Below are 24,821 nucleotides of genomic sequence, written 5' to 3' on the forward strand. Positions count from 1 at the left end.
CACCGTTATAACACCCCCACGGCTGAAAGGGGAGCATGTTTAGTGTGACGGGGATTCGAACTCGCGACCCTCGGATTACGAGTTGAGTGCCTGAACCACCTGACCATGCCGGGCCATCGTACGGTGATTGATAGAAAAATACTTATTGTATTATCTCAAGAATATACTAAAATATGAATCGATTATTATAATGAATAAACAGCAGTATATAAGCTACAATCAGTGGATTGGATAGAACAATTAATAAGGTATAATCAATTGAGCATTCAGTCACGTTTTTGGATGTTTATTTGTCATTAAGCACAAAGCTACACACTGGGTTATCTATGCTATGCTCACCGCGATTATTGAAATTTGATTTTTAGCATGGAAATTTCTCAGACTTACCGCTGAGCAATAAATAAACTAACATTGTTTCGTTTGTTTGTTCATTTTGTTTATGAAAACCTACATAAAGGGCTAGCTATCATGTACACTATGCCCAATATTTGGACAGAAACCAATATTTTGGCATTTCAAACCCCTACGTTTATCCCCGAGCCAGAGAAAAATAACAGTATTAGGAAAGCAATAATATTAAAAGCGATATTTTCAAATTACTTCTGAGATAATTGTAAAATTTCTAATTTTATTTTACTTTTTTATTTTTCTTCATATAATTCCATAAGTAAATTAACCTTAGTCTATTCTTTTAGCTTTCAAATTGCATAAAATGAAATACATTTTGCTCTGGCTACTGTTTTTTACATCTCGAAATAGCATCTTCATACATTATATTTTAATTTTGTTTCTAATTAAAACCTATAATCGCTGTGTGTATTTAAGTTACAACTTCAAGTGAAAATTTAGTAATTGGCAATATTTCTTATTATACTTGCATTAATATATTATTATAAAAGTTGCAGAGAACAGTGTGTGATTTTTTTCCCTTTTTAGTATATTGTCTAATACTCTTATAGGTCCCGGCATGGCCAGGTGGGTTAAGGCGTTCGACTCGTATTCCGAGGGTCGCAGGTTCGAATCCCCGTCGCACCAAATATGCTCGCCCTTTGAGCCGTTATAATGTTATGGTTAATCCCACTATTCGTTAGTAAAAGAGTAGTCCAAGAGTTGACGGTGCGAGGTGATGATAGCTGCCTTCCCTCTAGTTTTACACTGCTAAATTAGGGACGGCTAGCGCAGATACCACTCGAGTAGCTTTTCGCAAAATTAAAAAAATAACATTCCTATAATTTTTTTAAATTTCTCATTTTCGTTTTGAATTTTATATGCAAAAGGACCTTAAATTCCACTGACATATTATTAATAGTTTTGAGAAATGTAACAAATCATATTTTGCTAAAGTTAGGTTTAAACATCTAATTAAATTTCTTAATTTGGGTTTAAATGTTTTACTCTAAACATTACAGTAAAAAAATGTATTAATGTTCGTCATTATGTTTCATGAATTATGTGATAGCGTTATGATAGTAGTGTATAGTTTAATTTTTGTTTCTTTTTTACACAAGTATGAATTTTATGTTCACTTCTATACTAATGAAAGAGGGAGACACTATCATACGTTAAGCGGGAATTTTGATGTTTCATGTGATTGGATTATTGTTTATCGTTTTTACTTAGTGAATATTTTTAACATTTTTAATTAAACCAATTTATTTGAAACATATAATTCGATATTAAAACATAATGTTTTTAAATGATTTAAAAAGGGAATTTTACGACGTCCTTCTAAATAATGTAAGTACAACATTCTACAATTTTTATATTGAGCAAATAAAACTTGGTATTGGTAGTGTTTACAACAACACAAATTACGTTAACTTCGACGGTTAAACCTAGTTACAATTAACAATTATCGATTTTAAAGCTAAACTTTTCAAGTTGCAGTGTAAAAATCATACTCAGTGATTGACAGTGTTTTCTGTTAGTGTTACAATTACAGTGTAAATACAGAAAATACTGGTGTTTTTACACCACACATTCGTTTTTTGAGTGTTTTGATATAGTTTATTACGTAATTTAGTAGTATTTAAATTTAACTTTTCAGGTAAAAGTAGCGTCTAGTAGTCCTAGGCCTATTTATCTTGTTAATAATATTGTTCTTTAACAGTGTTAGACTATATATTAATGAATATTAAAGATTTATGAGTATGGTATATAACATAAAATTTAAGGGCAATAAGTGACTTGTTGGTCCATATATGCCATCCTATTCTCTAAAGAAACAGTAAGGGTAAACCTAAAAAAAACTTAAAACCAGGCATTACTCTTTAAATTTATATCAAGTCTTAAGTAGTAACCTCTTCAAAGAATGTTAAAAGTAAACTTTTTTCTTCTAGTGAAACTGTGTTTACAATCTAGCAAAATATTTTGTTTCTACAAAGGATGCAAGAAGGTTGTACTTACTGGAACAATTTTTCTCACCACCTTAGAAACAGGAGTTCCACTAACCACTTTCCAATTTTCTGGCACATACCCTCTGTTGAAAACTTACAAAAATAGTATAAAATTTATCATGTGTCCAATCTTTAATCTCCTTCAAAATCCTTTGAGAAATATTATCTGGCCCAGGAACCTTATTATTATTTAAACTTTAAAAATGTAATGTGATAATCTTGTTTAATTTTGCTTCCATCTAGTAATTGGTCAAGATTAGGAATATTGCTTAAATCAGCCTTAGTAAAATTTAAAGAAAAAAGTTAAAATTTAGTAACCCAGTATCATGTAATAATCAGAAATGTATCAATCCTCAGACACTTTCCATCCTAACATTTTGCTCACCCTTAATATATTTAAAACCAGGTACAAAACTAAAGTCCATACTATGTGAAAACTACACTGGCAAACACAACACCAACATAATTTATAAAATACAATGCAACAAGTGTCACAACTTCTGTGTTGGAGAAACAAACAGAAAAATTGAAACCAGATTCAATGACACAAGAAAATGCCTTGGAAATGTTTTTGAACACTGCAAATCAAATAAACATAATATAAGCATAGAAAACACCCAGTACTAAGTAGGGAAACAAATGCAAAATTAAAGAAGCCCGATTTATACAGCAACTTAAACCAAAATACAAAGGAACATCTTTATACCTATGCTAATTAATAACCTAACATCCAACTGCAATGCCCCCTACAATTCCATACCTTTTTATACTTTTGTCCCTAAGAAGTGTCCAGCAATGGTCACTTGCAAACTCTCTCTCTTAACCTGAAGATGACCTAGGAAGGTCAAAATGTTGTTCTCTCCTTATTCATAAAAGTGTTAATACCCATACAAGCCATTCTAAGATATGTATTTAAATGCAGCTGTATCATTAATTTCTACATTTTCAGCCAACCTACTTTCATGTCCTTTTTGATTTCCTAATATCTTGTTTAACCAACTTTTGATTCATTTTTTTTACAATTATCTGATCCTCCCATTATATTACATTATATTTAAGTTTTTTAAATTTATAATTTTTCTTTGATTTAATCTTTCATACTCTTCATGAGCCAAGTTGATATTTAACTTACAGCCACCATTTTTCTGTTAGAAACATGTCTATCTTGAATATTTAAAGATTTTCTGTGTCTGATAAGCATTTCTTTTTATTTCAGTTGCTTCATACACAGCAGATAGTTCTTGTCTCATCCCTTTAAAATTAGCATTTTTTGAAATTTATAAACAAGTAACACAGTCGTAAGGTTTCTCAACTTACTATATGTAGTCAGACTGTACATAGTCTTGCAGTTAATTTGTCTATAAAATACATATTTCTAATTTATAAATTTTAGGTTAGTAGCCTATTTCTTGTGAAGAGTTTCACATGTTGAGATTTAAGGTTGGTGAAAACTACATATAATCAGACAGTACTTATTCCCTTTTGTTTTAATGTCATTTTTATATAGTTTCTTTTACATTTGTGCTTTTATTTTAAATATTTTTATAATGAGGTTACAGCTTGACGTGCCTTTTTGATAACAGATGTAAGCTAACAGTAGGTCTTAAACATTTATTTATACGTGTCAGTTTCATACCATGCCACATTGAGTTTGGATTTATTGGTATATAGTTAATTAGTGTCATCCTCCTGACTGACATCAGTATATAATCTTCCATGTATTGATGTCAGACTCATCCTTCAGCTCTCATGTGTGTTCTTTCATTTATATTATTTCACGAATGTTATTGCTATTAATTCTATTTAACATTTTAGAATCATTAGAAATCTAGACGTCTTACAAAACTTGTGTATTTGGACTCAAATATTTCTTCTGTTGATTTATATTGTTGCAAAACTAAAGAAAGATAAAATACAGTGGGAAGTTGAAATTAATTCTCTATCATTATGAATGATATTAGTGTATTGCTTTTCTCTAATAAAGAAACTAACTTGTATTTGGTAATTTTTAAGTAGTAATTTTTTATGGTATATCATCTGATGAAAATTTGGATTCTGTTTTTTATTCATTATTTGGGAAACACCAGTGAATGACTTGTCACTGTGTTTATTGTAATATATATTATTAAATGTATGTTTATATATAATCTTCAAAGATTCATTATTTTAATTTTTGTTAGACACTTGCTAAACTTCATCTAGTTCAGAAATGTTAATAGAATTATTAATGACATAGTTATAAATCTAAATGATCAAAGGTAACCAATAATTGTATTAGTTTTTTACGCTGTAGTTTTTGTTTCTCACACTTTATGTAGAACATGTATGACAGTGTGGATGTTTCACTTGATTTGAGTAAAATGGTAAGGTTATGCCAGAAAAAATTACTTTATGGTCTTTCAGCTCATTTGTTTTTCTCTATATTTACTGATAAGTTGTAGGCCCTGTACAGTATACATACACATATGCCTTAACAAATCTAATCATCCCACTGAGCATTTTAAAGTTATTGCTGTAATATATATATATATATATGCCCCCTCAAATGCCAATCAAATAATCTAAATGGAAAAAAATATATATACAACTTTTAAATTGGATTGTGCAAGTCCTTTGGGTGTTTATGGACTGTTCAGGGTTTTATAAGTTGTAAAAAAACATTTTCTTTATTTCTTTTAATGGTCTTTAAATAATTATTCATACTAACTGTATTTTTATACATTTTGTTTTAACAATATTCTTATTCCCTTAGTTTTTAATCAACAGCTTATGATGTTTTTGTTAGTTTTGTTATATTATCAGTACAATATTATTTAGGACTTATTTTTCTAACATTATATATTGTATTCCATTCAACACATTAGGCAGTAGCTTGTCATTAAGTAGCTGACTTGTTTTGGGCTTGAAAAAATACAATTACTTAAGAGTGTAAAACTATATATATATATTTCTATTGTACAGAGGGTGCTGTTGCTTGTTGGATTTGATGTTGATGCTTTGTGTGCATGTAAGATATTACAGGTGAGTGACGTAAATTACACTAATGCTTTTACACTTCAAATATATTTAAATATTTCTTTTATTTTTTGGATGTATGTTATTAGATGAAGTAAGTTGTATAGTTTGAAGACTATATCTTAATTTTGAAATTTAATATGATTGTTTTAGTTTCAACAGTTGTCATTAAAGTTATTTTAGCATTTTCAAATAATAACATGAAAATAAAGCTTGCCATCTGGCTGAAATATGAAGATATTTTAGAGTTTATATAATTTTGAATATTGGAGTTTGTACACCAGTGTACTGTAAGGTGTAAAAACAATTTTTTTTGCTTTTCAATTTTAGTAGTATTTTTTTTATAAATAACATGGATGACAAAGGACAACGTACAACTTAAATGATGTCCCTGCAGCACTTTCTCTCTCCATCCTCTCTCATGTTCTTGTAAGGTGCAATAAAAAAGTTTAACGTTTCAAGTTGACTTTTGTTGACAACCTCAAATGCATTTTGAATTTATCGTAGAATTTGTGTTTACTGAGAAAATAAAAATAAAGAGCAGAGAGCTCCTGTGTTATAATTTAAGTTGGTAACTTAAATATTAATCATTAGATAACAGTATAGTGTTGATCATTGTTCAAAAAAAATATTCCTCCATCAATAATAATTTAACATCTTTAAAAAAAATGAATTATCTTCAAATACTAAAAATATTAACATGTGTGTTTGATTATTTTTGTAGTGTCTACTGCAGTGTGACAATGTTCTTTATACATTGGTACCAGTGGCAGGAAAGAGTGATTTAGAAGAAGCTTTCCGAGAACATGGAGATCAGGTAAGTGCTTATCAATTATTTCCATGATATTGTGCATCCTCTAGTGGGTCATTTGTATGTTTAGAGGCTTACAACACCAAACTCTGAGATTAAATTCCCCATGGCTGAGAAGGAGCATAGACATCTCATTGTGAAGCTTTGTGCTATGAAAACAAAGTTTTGTAATATTGTGTGATATGTTAAATCTTGAACATTTTTTCATATATATAAGGTACAAAATTTTAATTATCTCACATCCATATATTTTCAGAAGTATTAATAAATGAGTGAAAAACATTACTTCAAATGATTAATTTTTACACTTTAGAATTAAAACTTCTTTTGACAATCCACACAGAAGTCTTGACAGGTGTATTGTGACTGATAAAACCAGATATTCTATTAAAGTTGAGAGTAGCAATGATATATATTTAACTTTATGTTTAAAAATGTAAAGTTAATGTTGTTTGGAGTATAAATGATTATAAACTACAAATATTTTTTAATAGGATGGAAATGTAGTGCAATTCATTTTGAGTAGTATGTTGTGCTGAGAAACTGGTAATAAGTTTTTGTTTGTTTCTCTTTATAGGTGAAGTATGTGGTGATGTTAAACTGTGGAGCAACCATTGATGTAGTAGAGTTCCTTCAACCTACAGAAGAAACTGTTTTCTTTATAGCTGACAGGTTACCTATTAATTTACACTGATTACCTCCATGAGACTGATTTATTATATCTTTGTGTTATTAATTAAAGTCCTAAAATGTTATTTTGGATCTATGATTTTCTAACTTAAATGTTACTAAGTTTGTAAAAAGAATAATTATGGTGTTGATATGTGTCTCTGTATATATTTAATAAATGTAGTTTTTTTTTCCTGAATGCCACCTGTCATTAAATGTAATAAATTATATTAAATTTTGTATACATATTCCTTTGTAGAAGAACTTTGTATGACTTGTAAGTAAAATTTTATAAGTTTACATTTAAAATTTTCTGGTAGGCAGATGAACATTGTATACTGAACTCCTGGACTTTTATCTCCATTTTCTTCAGTGGATGACTCAACAATTTGGCTTATCTTGTCTATTTCATTTTCTGCTACCACCCTGTTCTAAACCTCTCATAACTAAACTCATTTTTTCAGTGGATGACTCAACAATGTGGTTTATCTTGTCTATTTCACTTTCTGCTACCACCCTGTTCTGAACCTCTTACAACTAAACTCATTTTTTCAGTGGATGACTCAACATTGTGGTTTATCTTGTCCATTTCATTTTCTGCTACCACCCTATTCTGAACCTCTTACAACTAAACTCTTTTCCTATATTGAACTCTCATATTTCTAAAATCATCCAGTTTGCACTGAAGCTTTAATAATGTGTCTTCTACTGTTCTTAAATCTAATCTGTTGCATTAACTAGAGCAGTGTTTGTATTTACTATGTTTTAAACCTGTGCTCTCTTACCTTAGTGCTTGCAAAGTTTTTAAACATCTAGGTTTATGGCATCCAAATATCTAAAAAGTTTAAAAGTCCTCCAAACCCATTTCCTCTCCACTTAAAACAAGTTTAAAGATTTCAACCTATCCTCATATGAAAATACTTTCAAATTTAAAAGGTTACCAGTACCTTTTCTCTGAATCCTCTTTGATGATACAAGATCCTTTCTTGATATAAAGTGACCAGAACTAAAGGCATAATTCAAATAAAGTCAAATTTCTACATTTTTCATGAAATTATCTTCTCAGTTTATTTAAAAGACGAATAATATTTTTTGCATTAATGAGTACAAGTAGCCAATTAAAGTCCAATATTCTCTTAATTTCAAGCTATTTCCAGTTGTTTTAGTTGTAAATTAGTGCTTAGGTTTAGCCTAAAAATAATCCCATTATCATTCAGTATTGACTTAGTTGTTATAATTCTAAGTAGCTTGACTTTATTACAGGTTTACTTCAATTTTCTGGTAATGTTATAAAGATAGATTTCAGTTACGTTTTTTTTTTTTTTTATTATTTCCTATCCTTTTAGAAAACCTAAAACCATAACTGGTCAAGAGAAATAACTTGCATTATTTAAACTGAGACATAGGTCTCGTCTGGTTACCCCAAAAGGCTCTTGCAGTTGTGGTCGGAGCAAGTTTATTATATTGTTATAAGTAATTACTTCTAACGTTATAATGTTATGTTTGGTAGTGTGATTTACTGTAAAATGTCGGATTTCATACTTAATTTAAAAAAAAAAAACTTAAATCATTTGTACTTCCAAAAATTACATTACTTTCATCTTGTAGCAGTGACTAGTGTCCATGAATATCTCAAAATGCTAATATATTTTTCTTGTAAAAAGAAAATCCCTTTTTGTACATGATATTCTGATTTTACATTTATTAATTGCTTCTTAGATTTCTCTACTTTCTCTTCATGAACTTTCACTGTATACTGAAGTATCATTTCATATTTGTTAGCCACCGACCCATTGATGTGTACAATATCTATAGTGAAGAACAAGTGAAACTCCTGATGAAGCCAGGTGATGAAGAAATACCTGCATTTGAAGACATTTTTAGAGACGATGATGTAAGACCTCTGTCTGAAGAACATTTTTGATTAAATTAAATGTTTGATGCTAACCTTATGAAACCTGATTGTAAGAGAGGTAAAACAGTTTTTGAGCTTTCAGACAATACATTTTCTCATTACAAGGGTTTACTGTTTTAATTTCCCTCTCAATGGGATAGAAATGAGCTTGTGGATATTATAGGCCAGTGACCTTTGCATCTGTAGTTAGAGAAGATTCTAGAATGTGATAACAAAACCTTACAGAGTATTACATGATATTTTTGCTTATTAAAAACATACAAAAAATCTTACTTCTTCCCATGTTGTTATTTCTAATTTGACAACTTCACATTTTACAAAAAGTCTAAACTTGATGCATTGATTCTTATCTTAGACTCTTCTAATTATCTCCTAATAGGCCCCTCGGTGTGGATTCCTGTACGTGGTGAGGGGACCTCCCAGGGAAGGTTCTGTTCTATCTGGTTACCTTCTCTGGGATCTAAACATCCACCCACGTGTTTGCTGTGCGTGGCGACCTGTGAAGGGGAGGAGAGGATCCTGGTGGTTGAGGGGTCCAACCCTAACACATCACTTTGGCCTCGAATTCCTGTAGACGGCTGCCTTTGGGTGGCCCCCCTTGGGTCAATCGGCTGGTCCACTTGGGCTAGAGTCAACCAAGTACCAGTGTTGGAAGTTCTCAACGGGTGTTGTGGACATTGTGCCTGATGCTGGTGTTAGGGTATAGTCCTCACGAAACCCTGGCGTTGCTGCATTGTTCTTGCGTGACTTTGTAGTGCGTCCCCTTGTAGAGCTCCATGGTGGGTGGAATCAGTGGGTACCGAAATATTTTCTTTTTCCTATGGATCCTCTAAAAAATTTAAATAAAATTGTAAAAAAACAGTCAATGGGTATAACGTCTTGAATACTCAGAACAGCAATCTTCAACATCTGTAACACACGTACCTCATTTTCTTATATTACATTCTCTTTCTGAAAAACCTTTAGGGCAAATGTCCCCTTTTTTTATTCAAAAGGGACTAGAGGGACTTGCTGGCTCTCCAAAGTCAGTAAAGAAACTTCAATCTGGTGACATATTGGTTGAAACATCCACATCCCAACACAGTGAACTCCTCTTGAATTCAAAGGCAATTGGGGAAATACCTATTGAGATTACCCCTCATGCTACCTTGAATTCATCACGAGGAGTTATTGTTGAGAGGGATTTGAAGAATGTCCCTGAGTCAGAGATTCTCGCTGGTCTCTCCACTCAAGGAGTTTCTGCAGTGAGGCACATCTCCACTCGCAAAGATGGAGTTACACTGCCAACAAATACCCTCATTTTAACATTTACTTCATCACGTGCACCTGCCACCATCAAGGCAGGTTATCTCATTTGCAGGGTTCGGCCATACATACCAAACCCTCTTCGATGTTTCCAATGTCAGAGATTCAGCCACTCAAAGACATCTTGTCGTGGTTCCCTGACATGTGCTCGTTGTGGAGGCAAGGACCACGATGCCTATGACTGTGACATGAACCACATTGCATAAACTGCAATGGTTCTCACCCCTCTTACTTTCATTCTTGCCCAAAATGGTTGGAGGAAAAAGAGGTGCAGCGTTTGAAAACGACACATAACATTAGTTATCCTGAGGCTCGGAAATTGCTGTCCACAACTCCATCTCGGACATATGCTGCTGCACTTCATTCCACAACTACAGTGGGAGTGCAGACAGATCTCTCTGTGCCTCCAAAAGAATCGTTTTCAAAACAAATGAAAAGCCTTTTGACCTCCGTGGATAAAAAGGTTGATGAATCGACTTCCACACCCATCTCTGTTCCTCCCATATCTTCCAACAAACCTCAAGATCCACGTCCTTTAGTTTCAAATACAGGCATTTCTTCTGATACATCTTTTTCTCCCACCACAAGAGACAAAACAATCATTCATTCGCATCCTCAGTCACTGGATTCCCCTTCCAATAACAAAAACCTGCCCACCCGACCCAGAGCAGGATCCATGGAGGTTGATAGACCTCCTCCGACTAAAGACAGTAAAGAAAAAAGACATGGTCATGGACAGAAGGGTTCTCCAGCCACTTCACCTACTCGTTCTTAAAAATGGCTACCTTGATACAATGGAACTGTCGAGGTTTACATTCTAATATGGATGATATCAAAATGCTGATTGCTTCCTACCATCCTGTTTGTCTTTCTTTACAAGAAACATTTCTCAAAACTGCTGATACTGTCTCCATTCGGCAGTTTTCTCTGTACAGAAATGACAGGTTGTGCGATGGTCGAGTACATGGAGGGGTGGCACTGTTGGTTGATCAACATGTGCCCACCCTGTCTTTGTCACTCAACACACCCTCATTGGTGATGGTGACTCTGTCCACCTTGATAATGTTTTTAATTTTTTAATGGCCATAAATTTTTTTAATCTCATTTAAGTGTTGCATATGGAGGGGCCAATCTGTAGAGCGGATGCTCTCTGATCACAATCTTTCTCTTTTCAATACTGGTTCTTCCACTTACTTTCATGCACCTAGTCAGTCCTTTACTGCTATTGATCTCTCAGTTTGCTCCCCTTCATTATTCTCCCATTTTTCATGGAGGGTTGACAGTAATCTACTAGGCAGTGATCATTTTCCTATCCTTTTGAGAGAGACTGGCCGTGGTCGATGCCACCCTACCCGTGCCCCAGTGGAAGCTGGATCAGGCAGACTGGTCCACTTTCACTGCTCATGCAGAACTTGATCCTGCCATCGTAAATCAGCCATCAATAGACGACTGTGTAGCAGCGGTAAATGACTGTATTATACAAGCAGCTGCTCAGTGTATTCCTAAACCTCGACACGTTTTCCACGATATCCTCGTCCGTGGTGGAATCCTGCTTGCCACTTAGCACGGAAGGCTCAAAAGCGGGCCTGGGATACTTTTCGTAGATATCCCACACTTTCAAACAGGGTTGCTTTCCAACGGGCCGTGCACATGCTAGGTGGGTAAGGCGTCAAAGCCAGAAGGAATCTTGGATTAAGTTCACAACCAGCATATCTTCTACCACCAGTTCCAAGATCATATGGGACAGGATTTGAAAGGTTAATGGGCACTACAATTCTGTCCCCCTCGATCTTACTCTCTGATGGTCAGGAGGTGACTGATGTTCGAACATCGCTAACACTCTAGGTGAAAGCTTTTGCCAGGTATCTAGCACTTCTGCTTGTTCCTCCACCTTCCTGGCCATCAAGACTCGGGCAGAGCGATCACCTCTTTCCTTTCAAACTGACTGTTTCTTTGACAATAATTGTCCCTTTACCCTGGTGGAACTAAAAATGGCCCTTCATCGGTCTGCCAGTACGTCTGTTGGACCTGATGATATTCATTATGACATGCTGCACCATCTATCTCCTGCTTCTCTTGATGTCCTTCTGATTGTTTTCAACTGGATCTGGCAGGAGAATGTTTTTCCTGATTATTTTACCTTTCTCTAAGCCTGGGAAAGATCCCAAGATTCCTTCAAACTACCGTCCAATTGCTTTGACGAGCTGTCTCTGTAAGACATTAGAAAGGATGGTTAATGCTCGTCTTGTTTGGTTCCTTGAATCAAACAACCTCCTCTCGCCCACCCAGTGTGGGTTCCATCGACAGCACTCCACCACAGACCACCTAATTTGTCTTGAAACATCTATCAGAGAAGCCTTTCTCAACCGCCAACATCTTGTATCAATATTCTTTGACATAGAGAAGGCTTACGACACAACATGGAGGTATGGCGTTTTTTGAGACCTCCATACATATGGGTTACGTGGCCATCTACCCATGTTTATTAAAAAATTTTTTAAGGACAGGGAGATCCAAGTTCGTGTTGGGTTCGACACTTTCCGTTCTTTTGTACAGGAACTTGGAGTCCCTCAAGGCTGTGTATTGAGTGTTACACTCTTCAGTATAAAGATAAATGCCATCACTGAACAACTCCCTCTCACTGTTGCGAATGGGCTGTATGTCGACGACTTTCACATCTCATGTCAGTCGTCAAACATGAGATATATTGAGCAGCAACTACAAACCGCCCTCAATTGTGTAGGGAAGTGGACTCTGGCGAACGGCTTTAATTTCTCTCTCTCCAAAACTGTATGCATGCACTTTTGCCGTCGACGGGTATTCACCCTGATCCTGAACTTCATATCGGTGAAGTTTTGCTGCCAGTGGTCCCGGAGACCAAGTTCTTGGGGCTTATCTTTGATCGTAAACTGACCTTTATACCACACTTAAAGCAGCTTGGTCAAATGCACAAGAGCACTGAACATCCTCCGTGTTCTCTCTTCTACCAGTTGGGGGGCAGATTGCTGTTCAATGTTAAAGGTATATCGTGCTCTTATTGGATCAAAACTCTATTATGGATCAATGGTCTATGGCTCTGCCAGACCCTCGCCTTAAAGATGCTGGACCCCATTCATCACCAAGGACTTGACTCTGCACTGGGGCTTTCCGTACCTCTCCAGTTCAAAGTATATACATTGAATCTCATGAACCTTCTCTACACCTTCGCCGTTTGCAACTATCTTTACAATATACTTGAAACTTCATTCCTTACCAAAGCATCCCACCTGGAAATGTGTTTTCCTTCCTCGGTGGGCAGTACTTTTTCAGAACAAACGATCTGTCATTGCTCCGTTTGGCCTTCACATCCGGGCGCAATTGGATGAATCGGGTCTGTCCTTGGATAACATTGCAGATTCCACAGGTTGGCCCATCCCACCATGGCTTATTACAGCCCCCAAATGTGACCTTTCTTTCAGTCACCTAAAAGGCAGATACTCCAGATTGGAAGTACCATCTTTTATTCAATAAATATCTTTCAAACAATCATTCAGTTCCCATTTATACAGATGGTTCCAAATCAGGTAATTCAGCGGGCTCCGCTATGGTTTGCTATGGGTCAGTAGTTGCACGCAGAATCCCTTCTACAGCTTCTGTTTTCACTGCTGAACTGTATGCCATATCTCTTGCCCTGGATCATATTGCAGCTGAGCAGTACTCCAACTGCACTATTTATACTGATTCACTTAGTTCTATACTTGCCTTTGGAATCGCTACATGTTAGCTCACATCCTATTCTCGCTGATATTGAAACCGACTGGCCCATTTCTCATTAGCATCTACTTCAATCCAGTTTTTCTGGATACCAGGCCATGTTGGTATTCGCAGGAACGAGCTTGCAGACATGGCAGCTAAATATGTCTGCTTCAGCATCATCACTCCTATGCCTATTCCGTACATGGACTATGATGTTGTCTTCAAGGCTCGGCTCCGTGCCAGCTGGCAGTCCACTTGGAGTGAGCAACGTGACAACAAACTTTTCAAATCAAACCCAAAATTGGACTTTGGCCATCTAGCTTCCGTAAAGTTGGAAGGAGGAAGTTGTTCTCACTAGGCTACGCATTGGTCACAGTTTTTTAACTCATCATTTTCTTTTATCTGGAACTGATGCACCAATGTGTAGTTTGTGTAACACTCAAATCACTATCAGCCACGTTTTACTTTCTTGCCATCGTTACAATTCTCAACAACGGCAATATTTTAAACATATTTTTTCCCAGGGTCAGTCTATAACATTGGACAGAGTTATTGGTGATGGTGACTCTGTCCACCTTGATAATGTTTTTAATTTTTTAATGGACATTAATTTTTTTAATCTCATTTAAGTGTTGCATATTTATTCATTACACCTTTTTAATTGTGGTTCCTTTTTTACAGTTTTAATCTCTCTCCTTCAATTTGACATTGGACAATGGCCAGAACATTAAATAACTCGACACCAGGATTGGAAAAGCCAACTTCAGGTGACTAACGCTACTGTTTGAACTATCCGTTTGAACTACTCGTTAGTCATCCTGGCGAGTTGTTATTATACTTTTGCTGCATATCATTTCACACTTTTACTACTTAACTTTTAGTACTGGCCATATTGACTCATAACCCGGAACCAGGACTGAAAGACCAACTTCAGGTGACTGACGGTGGTTTTTATACTTACCTGTTAGTCTTCCTGGCGGGTTATGATCATTACCATTCTGCTACAGGTAGTTCTTTACAACTTTGTTGACTGGATGTCAACATTGGTTTTTACACCATTTTCTGTTTTAATTGCCATTTTGCTTTTATCTTCAATTACTTTTACAAATTTTACTCCATTTACTTGACTTTTATCTTTTTACTGGACATTTGGCTACTCATTATTACGATTTTGCTATGTGTCTTTTAAAACTTTTATTCTTTTACATTTTGATAATGGCTGCTATGACACATAACCTGGAACCAGGACTGGAAAGGCTAACTTCAGGTGATTGACGGTGGTTCTTGAACTTACCTGTTAGTCTTCCTGGCGGGTTATGATCATTACCATTTTGCTAGAGTAAATATTTTACAACTTTGAAGACTGGATGTCACCATTGGTTTTTACACCATTTTCTGTTTTAATTGCTGTTTTGTTTTTACCTTCATTTACTTTTACAAATTTTACTCCATTTACTTGACTTTATCTTTTTACTGGACATTTGGCTACTCATTGTTACAATTTTGCTATGTATCTTCTAAAACTTCTATTCTTTTACATTTTGATACTGGTTGCTATGACACATAACCCAGAACCAGGACTGGAAAGACCAACTTCAGGTGACTGACGGTGGTTCTTGAACTTACCTGTTAGTCTTCCTGGCGGGTTATGATCATTACCTTTTTGCTAGAGTAAATACCTTACAACTTCTTATACTCTGCCTTCTATCTTAACATTGTAGACTAGGTGTCAACATTGGTTTTATACTTTTTTGTTTTACCTTCATTTCCATTTATGTCTATTACTACATTTATTTATTTATTTTTTTACATTTTTACAGAATGTCTGGCGCAGATGGCCTCGCTGCTTTGTGCCATAAAACACTAAATCAATCAATCAACCTAATAGGCCTGACAAGGGCTAAGAAAGTAAAATACACTTTTTTGTTTAAACTAAGGAAGTACTATTTAACTAGTTTGATTATAATGTTACATTATGCTAATGTGTTATTGTTTCTGTAGAGGTAACTTTGACATAATTAGCATAAAAGAAAGGATTTTATTACTTCATGCCTATGGGCAGTTTGTAAAAGTAAGAAAATTAATCAAAATTTGATTGTATGTATTTCTTTTAAATTTTTGAAACTAAATGTGTATTATAAATTCATAAATGTCTGTTTAAGTTTATCTTTCTTAGTGTGATTCCTGTACGTGGTGAGGGGACCACCCAGGGAAGGTTTTGTTCTTTCATTTTACCTCCTCTGGGATCTAAACAACCACCCATGTGTTTGCCGTGCATGGTGACCTGTAAAGGGTAAGAAAGGATCCTGGTGGTTGAGGGGTCCAACCCTCATACACCACTTTGGCCTTGAATTCCTATAGACGGGCAACCTTAGGGTGGCCCACCTTGGGTCAGTTAGCTGGTCCACTTGGGCTTGAGTCAACCAAATACCAGTGTTGGATGTTCTCAACAGGTGTTGCAGACATTGTATCTGATTCTGGTGTTTGGGTATAGTTTTCACAAAACGCTGGCATGGCTGCAGTGTCCTTGTTTGGCATTGTTGTGTGTCTCCTCATAAGGCTTCGTAGTGGGTGGGGTCAGTGGACACTGAAATATTTTTTTTTTATTATGGATCCTCCAAATGAAAACTTAAATAAAATAATGAAAAAAACTGTCCATAGGTAAACAACCACATCTTGAAGATTCTGAGCAGCAAGCTTCAACATCTGTAACACCTGTTGTACCTCATTTTCTTATACTACATTCTCTTTCAGACAAACCTTTAGGGCAAACCTTTTCATTCAGAAGGGACTAGATGGACTTGCTGGCTCTCTAAAGTCAGTAAAAAAGCTTCAATCTGGTGACATATTGGTGGAATCATCCATATCTCAACACAGTGAACTCCTCTTGCATATTAAAGGCGATTGAGGACATACCTACTGAGGTTGCACCTCATGCTACTTTGAATTCATCACAAGGAGTTATTATTGAGAGGGATTTGAAGAACGTCCCCAAATCAGAGATTCTCACTGGTTTCCCCACCCAAGGAGTTTCTGCAGTGAAGTATATCTCTACTCACAAAGATGGAATTACGATGCCAACTGAAGTCCTCATTTGGACATTTACATCATCATGTCCACCTGCCACCATCAAGGTAGGTTATCTTAATTGCAGGGTATGGCCATACATTCCAAACCCTCTCAGATGTTTCCAGTGTCAGTGGTTCGGTAACTCGAAGACGTCATGTGGTGGTTTCTTGACGTGTGCTAGTGGTGGCAAGGACCACAATGCTTATGAGTGAAATGGATCCTCGTTGCATTAATTTCAATGGCTCTCACCCATTATACTTTTGTTCTTGCCCTAAGTGGTTGGAAGAAAAAGAGGTGTAGCATTTGAAAACAATTCAAAACATTACTTATCCTAAGGCTCGAAAGGTGCAGTCCACCACTTCATCCGGACTATGCTTCTGCAATTTCTTCCACTACAACAGTGAGAGTGCAGACGGATCTCTCTGTGCCTCAGAAAGAATCATTCTCAAAACAAATGAAAAGTCTTTTGACCTCCATGGTTAAAAATATTGATTAATTAATTTCAACACTCATCTCTGTCCCTAACATTCATTCCAGCAAATCCCAAAATCCACTTCCTTTGGTTCTGGGTATGAGCATTTCCTTGGGTACATGTTCTCACACCCCAAGATGCAAAACGATCATTCATTCATGTTCTCAGTTGCTGGAATCGTTTCCAACAGCAAAGACCTGCCCAATCGACCAAGGTCAGGATCCATGGAGGTTTATAGACCTCCCTTGAATAAAGACAGTAAAGAAAAAAGATGTGGTCATAAACAGAACGATTCTCCACCCAGTTTGCCTATACATAAATAAAAATGGCCACCTAAATACAATGGAGCTATCAAGCTTTACATTTTAATCTGGATGACATCAAAACACTGATTGCTTCTTACCATCCTGTATGCCTTTCCTTACAGGAAACATTTCTGAAACCTTCAAGACAGTCACCTTTCATTGGTCTTCTTTGTACAGAAATGACAGGCTGTGTGATGGATGAGTGCATGGAGAGGTGATACTTTTGGTTGATCAGCATGTGCTCACCCTGTCTTTGCCACTCGACACACCCTTGGAGGCTGTAGCCATCTGTTTTTCCTTGGGTTGCCAGGAGAGACCTATGATCAATCAGACCTTGATGCTCTCATTGAACAGTTGCCATTTCCCTGTTTAATCATGGTGGACTTTAATGGCCATTATCCCCTCTGGGGAAGTGCTTATATTGGTAGGAGGTGTTGCTCTGTAGAGCATATGCTCTCTGATTACAACCTTTCTCTTTTTAATAGCAGTTATTCTACTTATTTTTATGCACCTAGTCAGTCCTTTACTGCTATTGATCTGTCAACTTGCTCCCCTTTACTATTCTCCCATTTTTCATGGAGCTTTGACAATAATCCATGAAGCAGTGATCATTTTCCTATAATTTTGAGAGAGACTGGTCATGGTCAATGCCACCTGGCCCATGTTCCCCAGTAGAAGTTGGATCAAACAAACTGGCCCTCTTTCATTGCTCTTGCAGAATGTTATCTTGCCATCGTCTGTAAACCATCAATAGATGACTGTGACAACGGTAACTGACTGTATTATACAAGCAGCTGCTCAGTGTATTCCTTAAACCTGACACGTTTTCCACAATATCCTCATCCGCGGTGAAATCCTGTCATTAATCTTTTTAATGCCATTTAAGTTTTTTAATTTCTCCATTAGACCTTTTTTAATGTGATTCCCTTTTAAAAATAACAGTTCATCTTGTTCGATTTGAAATTATAAAATGGCTGTAACATCAAATAACTCAAAACCAGGACTGGAAAAGCCAACTTCAGGTGACTAATGCTGCTGTTTGAACTACTTGTTAATCATCCTGGTGAGTTATTAGTAGAATTTTGCTACAAGTCTTTTAAAACTTTTATTACTTACTTTCTGAAAATGACCATAACGTCAAATAACTCTGAACCAGGACTGAAAAGGTGACTGGTGGTGGTTTTTGAATTTACCTGTTGATCTTCTTAGCAAGTTATGGTAATTAAAATTATGCTACAGAAAGCTCTTTACAACTTGTATTACTGTAGTTTTTCTCTTACTGCTGTATACTAGATGTGAACATTGGTTTTAATGCTGTGTATGTTTTTTTTACCTTAATTTCCTTTTATGAATTTTATTAAATATACTTTAATTTTAACTTTTTACCAGATGTTTGGCACAGATAGCCTAGCTGCTTTGTGCCATAAAACACCAAACCAACCAGTCTTACATCTTTTACAGTCTGCAGCTCATTCCCCAGATTTAGTCTGTGGAAAATGAGTTTATTAGCTTTCCTCAAAGAATAAGTTATTTTAAAAGCTTGGTAGTTAGTTACTGAAATTAAAGTTGTATTAAGGTACATGTAGTCACAAAATAATCACTTTGTTTATGTATACAGTCCGAAGATGAATTATTGGAGGATGAAACTGGAGAAAATCGTTCAAGGATCACCGAGCAAATCTTAGAAAAGCGTAGAGAGAGGAGACTGTGGGAAGAAAAAAGGTCAGCATTTATTACTTTACTGAATTGACAGAAAAGTTTAACAATGAAGCCAGATTGGTAATGTCATAAGAAAAAAATTGCAGTGCTGTACCATTCACATTGAACTGAATTGTGTTTTTAATTAACTGTATATTTCTCACTAATACATAAAACATACTTAATTTTCATTGTAAATTAGCCTTAAATTTTTACTGTAACCTGCTCGCATTCAGTCAAATCAATACTAAGTCTTGTTAATAAATTGCTTTAGAATAAATGTTATGCTATGGAACAAACCAATTCACTAAACTTGTGTTATAAATAAACTGAAATAAATTTTCATGTTTCAAAGCTGATAACTCTGTGCCATGATGTCTCCCTAAAATATGTAGAAGATACAGATATTTTCATGTGTGAAAATTGATTGCTCTTTGTTATATTTCATTTTTATTATATTGTTGGTTGTTTTCAGATACAAGATAATGTTTGATTACACACAGTTTAGCTTCTTTGGACAAGCCGTAAGTTTTATGTATTTTAAATCTCAAAAAGAGTTGAATATGTGGTAAAAGATTCATGTTAAATACTAAAAACTAATAAATTTTTAAAACTGAAGAAAATTATATGTAACAAATTGTAACAGCAATCTTTAAGCATAAAATTACACTTGCAAATGTTTACTGAAAAGTGATATTGTTAATAGAATGTATAATATGTTGTTACTTATCACAAAGATAAGTTTAAATGAATGCATATATTGTGATGATATAAACCATGTAATGTTACATTCTACCTACTCAATTTTAGTTTAGTTGTACCTGAAATTGAACTCTTTGTTTTACATGGTCAGGAATTAAAGAAACTACAGATTTTGAGGTTGTGTTTCTGTTCATATTTTATTGAAATTAATTTTAACATAATTATTAAAAATTTACATTAATGAAAAATATACTTATCATTGTTAATTTTTTATAATAAAGCCTTCCATTTAAACCTAAATGCCTTTATAGTTAGATTGGCAATTTGAAGGCTTGGAGTATAGATCCGGTTGAATTCTGGCAAGAGAGACCAGCATAAGGTTCATGGTTTTGACTAATGTGTATGTTATTGTACTGTGCATAGTTCATTTGATGATGTTTATTAATCAAGAATTTGTACTCATGTTTTATTAAGTTTCCTTCATGTTATGTGGAATCATTTTAAACTGGTTGTCAATGGATTATTTCATCTTCTTGGCCCTCTAATGGTGCAGCAAGAAATCTGCAGGCTCATACTGCTAAAAATCAGCTTTTGAAACTCATGGTGGGTACAGCACAGGTGGCCCTTTGTGTAGCTTTGTGCTTAACAACAAACAATTGCCTTTCACAAGAAATATTGATAGAGATTATTCCAAGATTGATAACAATGCCATTATACTTAATTGCTACTAGTCTGTTGTTTTTTTTTTTTTTGGGGGGTCTTTAAAATGAGGATATAATTTTGCTTACTTACATTGAGAGGAACTACATTAAATGGTGTGTTATTTTTGCAGTTCACATGCATTTCAAGAAACATAGAAACTCATAATATTAAGTTTTTTATTTTGTTCAATATGTGTATGTCAAGAAGCCTAAAACTTTATAATGCTGATGTCTGCATACATTACTGCTGATCTCAATTTTGAAACATGACTTGATTTGATTAAAGAATTATTGAGATGATAGTTGGTTATAAACATACTGGTCTAAACATGAAAAATAAAGTTTGGAAAAGTTTACTGTGTTTGTGATAATGAAATCACAGTAAAAAATAAAGCAGTGTGATAGCTTTAGTTTCAAGGCACACTGGAGTAAAAAAATTTGGAAGGTAATCCAAAATGTATTTTGTATTCCGTTACGTTATTTATGTACATAATTATTTATTTTTCATGTATTTCATTAGAGTGCTATATATATAATCATACATTTTTCACATATTTTAAATACATAAAAGGTTTTTACGACTTGTCAATTACATTAGTATAAAATACTTATGCTTCACTGTGGATTGAAAGGCCTCATGATTCACAGAGCCCCAGTGTACTGGTTAGTCTCCTTTACTCTCCCCAGTTACTTCTATAGCTATTCCAGAGGAAATGAATGTGTACTAGAAAACACCTGATTTGAACATTTGCCTGTGGTACTTGAGTAATTGTTTCACATTTTATTCTACTAGTGTTTGAGTAGTGGTATGGACAGTTTTCAAACAGCAGGACCCTGTGGCCCTAAGGGGCTACAGGAATACAGAATATAGTACCAAATTCAGGTTTGGTAACACAGAAAAACCCATTAGAACTCCATCATGTTTTGGTGACCAATCATGTAAAGTTTAGCTCCCTTTCCATACAACCTGGGAAATCCTGAGTCTACATGCCAAGTTTGGTTCTGCTTGCTCAAAAAGTGGAGGAGATATTTGCAGAAAAATTCACTAATACGAATAATAATATGTGATATAGAGTTTAGGTTAACAGACTGAAATATTTATAACAATGCACCTGAACGTTATAGTTGGTTCTTTGAATAAACTCTCTAATTTTTTCTATTATCAGACAGCATTATTGATGTATGAGCTGGCGTGGAAACTGTCTCGAGACACCAATGAATTGCTATGGTAAATTGTTTTTTTGCTGCAGTGTACAGATTTCAGTTTAAATAAATTCCTGTCAGTACACATTTTAAATGTTTCTCTCCACATGCATGAAATAAGTTGCAGTGATTACTATTTATTAGGTGTAAGTTCTCTTAATTTTTATAATTAGAAATAAGATTTTGTTGTGAAAAACTTTTATGAAACTGAAAATTAGCAATGTAATATGGTTTATCAAAGTAGAAAACTAAATGTATAGATTATGGACAAATTATAGAAAAATAAAAATAAATGAATAGTTTCTCAAGAAAAAAAATCTTTGTACCATAAGTATTTCTGTGTATGAATCAATGCTAAAACTGAAGTTATACTTTAGATCATTCAATGGAATTATTTTATTGAATACCAAGTCTGTTAAAAGAATTTTTCTTTTTCTAGGTGGGGAATAGTAGGCTTAACTGACCAACTCCAAAACAATAAAATAGAGCAAAATAAGTATGTATTTGAGGCGGGAAGTTTGCAGGGTCATGTTTCTCGTCACAATCACAGGTATATGTAGTCTGAGCTATATCTGTATGCAATTTCTATTGCATTATCAGTATTACCAAACTATAGCTTTATGTTATTAACCCTTTTAAATTTTTTTTTCATAAATAACAAATTAGATAGACTGAATCCAAAAATTGTTTGTAGAATGTAGTTTTCAGCCTGATTGCATTATGTCGTCACATGGGTCCATATCAAAATAAGTGACAACTGAATAATGAATTTTTGTGTGTTAATTAATATACTATGCATTACCTCCCATTGCCAAACCAGTTCTGTTTTATTAAAAATTTGAACATCAAATGTACCTAATTTGAACTTTTTTTTAACAATTAGACCAAAGATTTATTTTCTTACTTACACCTTGTGCATATATAATGATGTAATGGACGTTAAATTAATTAAACTATTTTATATTTTTAAATCAAGTTTTTAAAAAAGATTTAGAACGTAACTCCGAGAACTTGTCTTCAAGCTATGGACACATATGTATAAACAGTGACTAACTGTCATCTTGATTTGACATCCTTTCAATTGAATAAGAATGCAGATTGGGAATCTTTTTAAAATAAATACCAGTATCTTAAATGTGCATTTTTCTTCTTAAAAGTTCTTAATATTTTGTAAGAATTTCAAGTAAAATTTTAATATATGTTTTTTTAATTTCAGTAATGAAACTGAAGAGACAATTGGCTCAGTAAACTGCATGAAAATAACGTTTGACAAAGAGTATCCTTGTTGGTGAACATTCATCAGTTTTCAACATCTTACAATGTTTAAGTCTTCTGTTGTATTTTTTTGTTAAACTCAGGAGTTGTGTTTTTTGGTGTTTTTTTCAGTTTGGAACATAAACCATTCAGATTTCTATTTTATTTTTTTTATCATCCCTGGTTGCAAAACTGTCCAGAAAATATTCTTTGTGTGTGTAAGAATCTGGGGTAGGAAGATTAAAATAAGTGTTTGTCTATAAATTATGAATGAAAGAATTAAAAATGTTTCATTAATTTTTAAACACTCTTTAAAGTAAAAAAAATTCATCAGTATTAAGATTCATGTCTAATGTTTTTATCTTTTTTATCTGATTTTGAAAATTTTATGACTTCATTACAATTCTTTTGTGTAATTCTTTTATTTTCATATACTGTTCTTACACTCAAAAGTTATAATATGATGTTTCAGTCTTAAATAATATTAATTATATTTATAATGTGTAAATAGGAAAGATGTGAATTATATTAAAACCAATAATTATTTAAAACATATAACTTAAAGTCACAACCATTTCTCTCTTTTTTAGATTTTGTCATATTATTCAGTTTATCCCCTGGTGGGACAACAGTAAGTTTGTGGATTTACAACACTAAAATCAAGGCTTTGATTTTCCTTGGTGGACACAGCAAAGAGCCTGAAATGGCTTTGCTGTAGCAAATATCTCAGTTTTTAACATGCTTAAAATCAAAATCCTAAAAAAGGTTAATTAATCAGTGATAATAAATGTATACTTTTAACTGTAATATTTGTTCAATACCTCTTATGTAACAGATAAACTAATCTTTTACATTTTATAATAAAACCTTATATTTCCAAGTTCTATTATGCTTTTAACTAGTTTTAAGTGGTACTGGGTTATTTCAGATTAAATAAACTGGAACAGAAGTTTTTCTAAAATTATTTCATATTAATTTTCTTTGTAGAAATGAACTGCAGATTTTATTTTGTCAACAATTAGAAATATCTAAACTGCTTTATTTGGCAATTGCATTATTAAGAGAAAATTCATTTCTGAAGAGTTACTTAGATTGAATTGCCACAATTCCTAAGGCCATGGGAAAATAAAGTAACAGCAGTTCAAACTGCCTGTCATATTTCTTGTGTAATTTAAGAGGTGAAAGATTAGACCATAAAAGGTTAAGGTACGATTTTATTCATAAAATGCAGGATATAAACTGACAAAATACAATTCCTCAACTATAATTAGACTTCAATTAGCACTGTATCGTCACTGGTCTCTGATCGAAAGCTTGCGTAACACTGCTTATACAGCTTGCAGGTTCAAGTTATGGACGTTAAGGGGACAAAAAAAACTTCACGAATTTTTAGCTGAGTTAGGGTAAGACTTCATTTGACATGAAGACATGGTGTCTTTTAGCTTGATATTAAAACATATGGTTTGTTTCTTTTGATAGAAAAATCATGATGTGATTGACATGAATACACTGTTTGTCTGATGTAAAAACATTATATGGTTTGTTTTTCTATCATTATAAATGACAAGGTA

General features: G+C 34.1%; 1 protein-coding gene across 1 annotated transcript in view; it reads left to right on the forward strand.

Moving 5' to 3' along the window:
* The first annotated feature begins 1,551 nt into the window (after positions 1-1,551).
* Positions 1,552-24,821, forward strand: part of Cdc45 (cell division cycle protein 45) — a 38,304-nt gene continuing 15,034 nt past the window's right edge. The window contains exons 1-11 of the mRNA XM_076488089.1: positions 1,552-1,737; positions 5,358-5,417; positions 6,136-6,228; positions 6,800-6,894; positions 8,674-8,785; positions 19,311-19,414; positions 19,866-19,914; positions 21,960-22,021; positions 22,436-22,546; positions 23,213-23,272; positions 24,522-24,653. Of these exons, the coding sequence (XP_076344204.1) occupies positions 1,687-1,737; positions 5,358-5,417; positions 6,136-6,228; positions 6,800-6,894; positions 8,674-8,785; positions 19,311-19,414; positions 19,866-19,914; positions 21,960-22,021; positions 22,436-22,546; positions 23,213-23,272; positions 24,522-24,653 (929 nt within the window). The 5' untranslated portion in view covers positions 1,552-1,686. The remainder of the gene's footprint in view (positions 1,738-5,357; positions 5,418-6,135; positions 6,229-6,799; positions 6,895-8,673; positions 8,786-19,310; positions 19,415-19,865; positions 19,915-21,959; positions 22,022-22,435; positions 22,547-23,212; positions 23,273-24,521; positions 24,654-24,821) is intronic.

The sequence above is a fragment of the Tachypleus tridentatus genome, chromosome 2 (genome assembly GCF_004210375.1).
Source record: "Tachypleus tridentatus isolate NWPU-2018 chromosome 2, ASM421037v1, whole genome shotgun sequence".
NCBI lineage: Eukaryota > Metazoa > Arthropoda > Merostomata > Xiphosura > Limulidae > Tachypleus > Tachypleus tridentatus.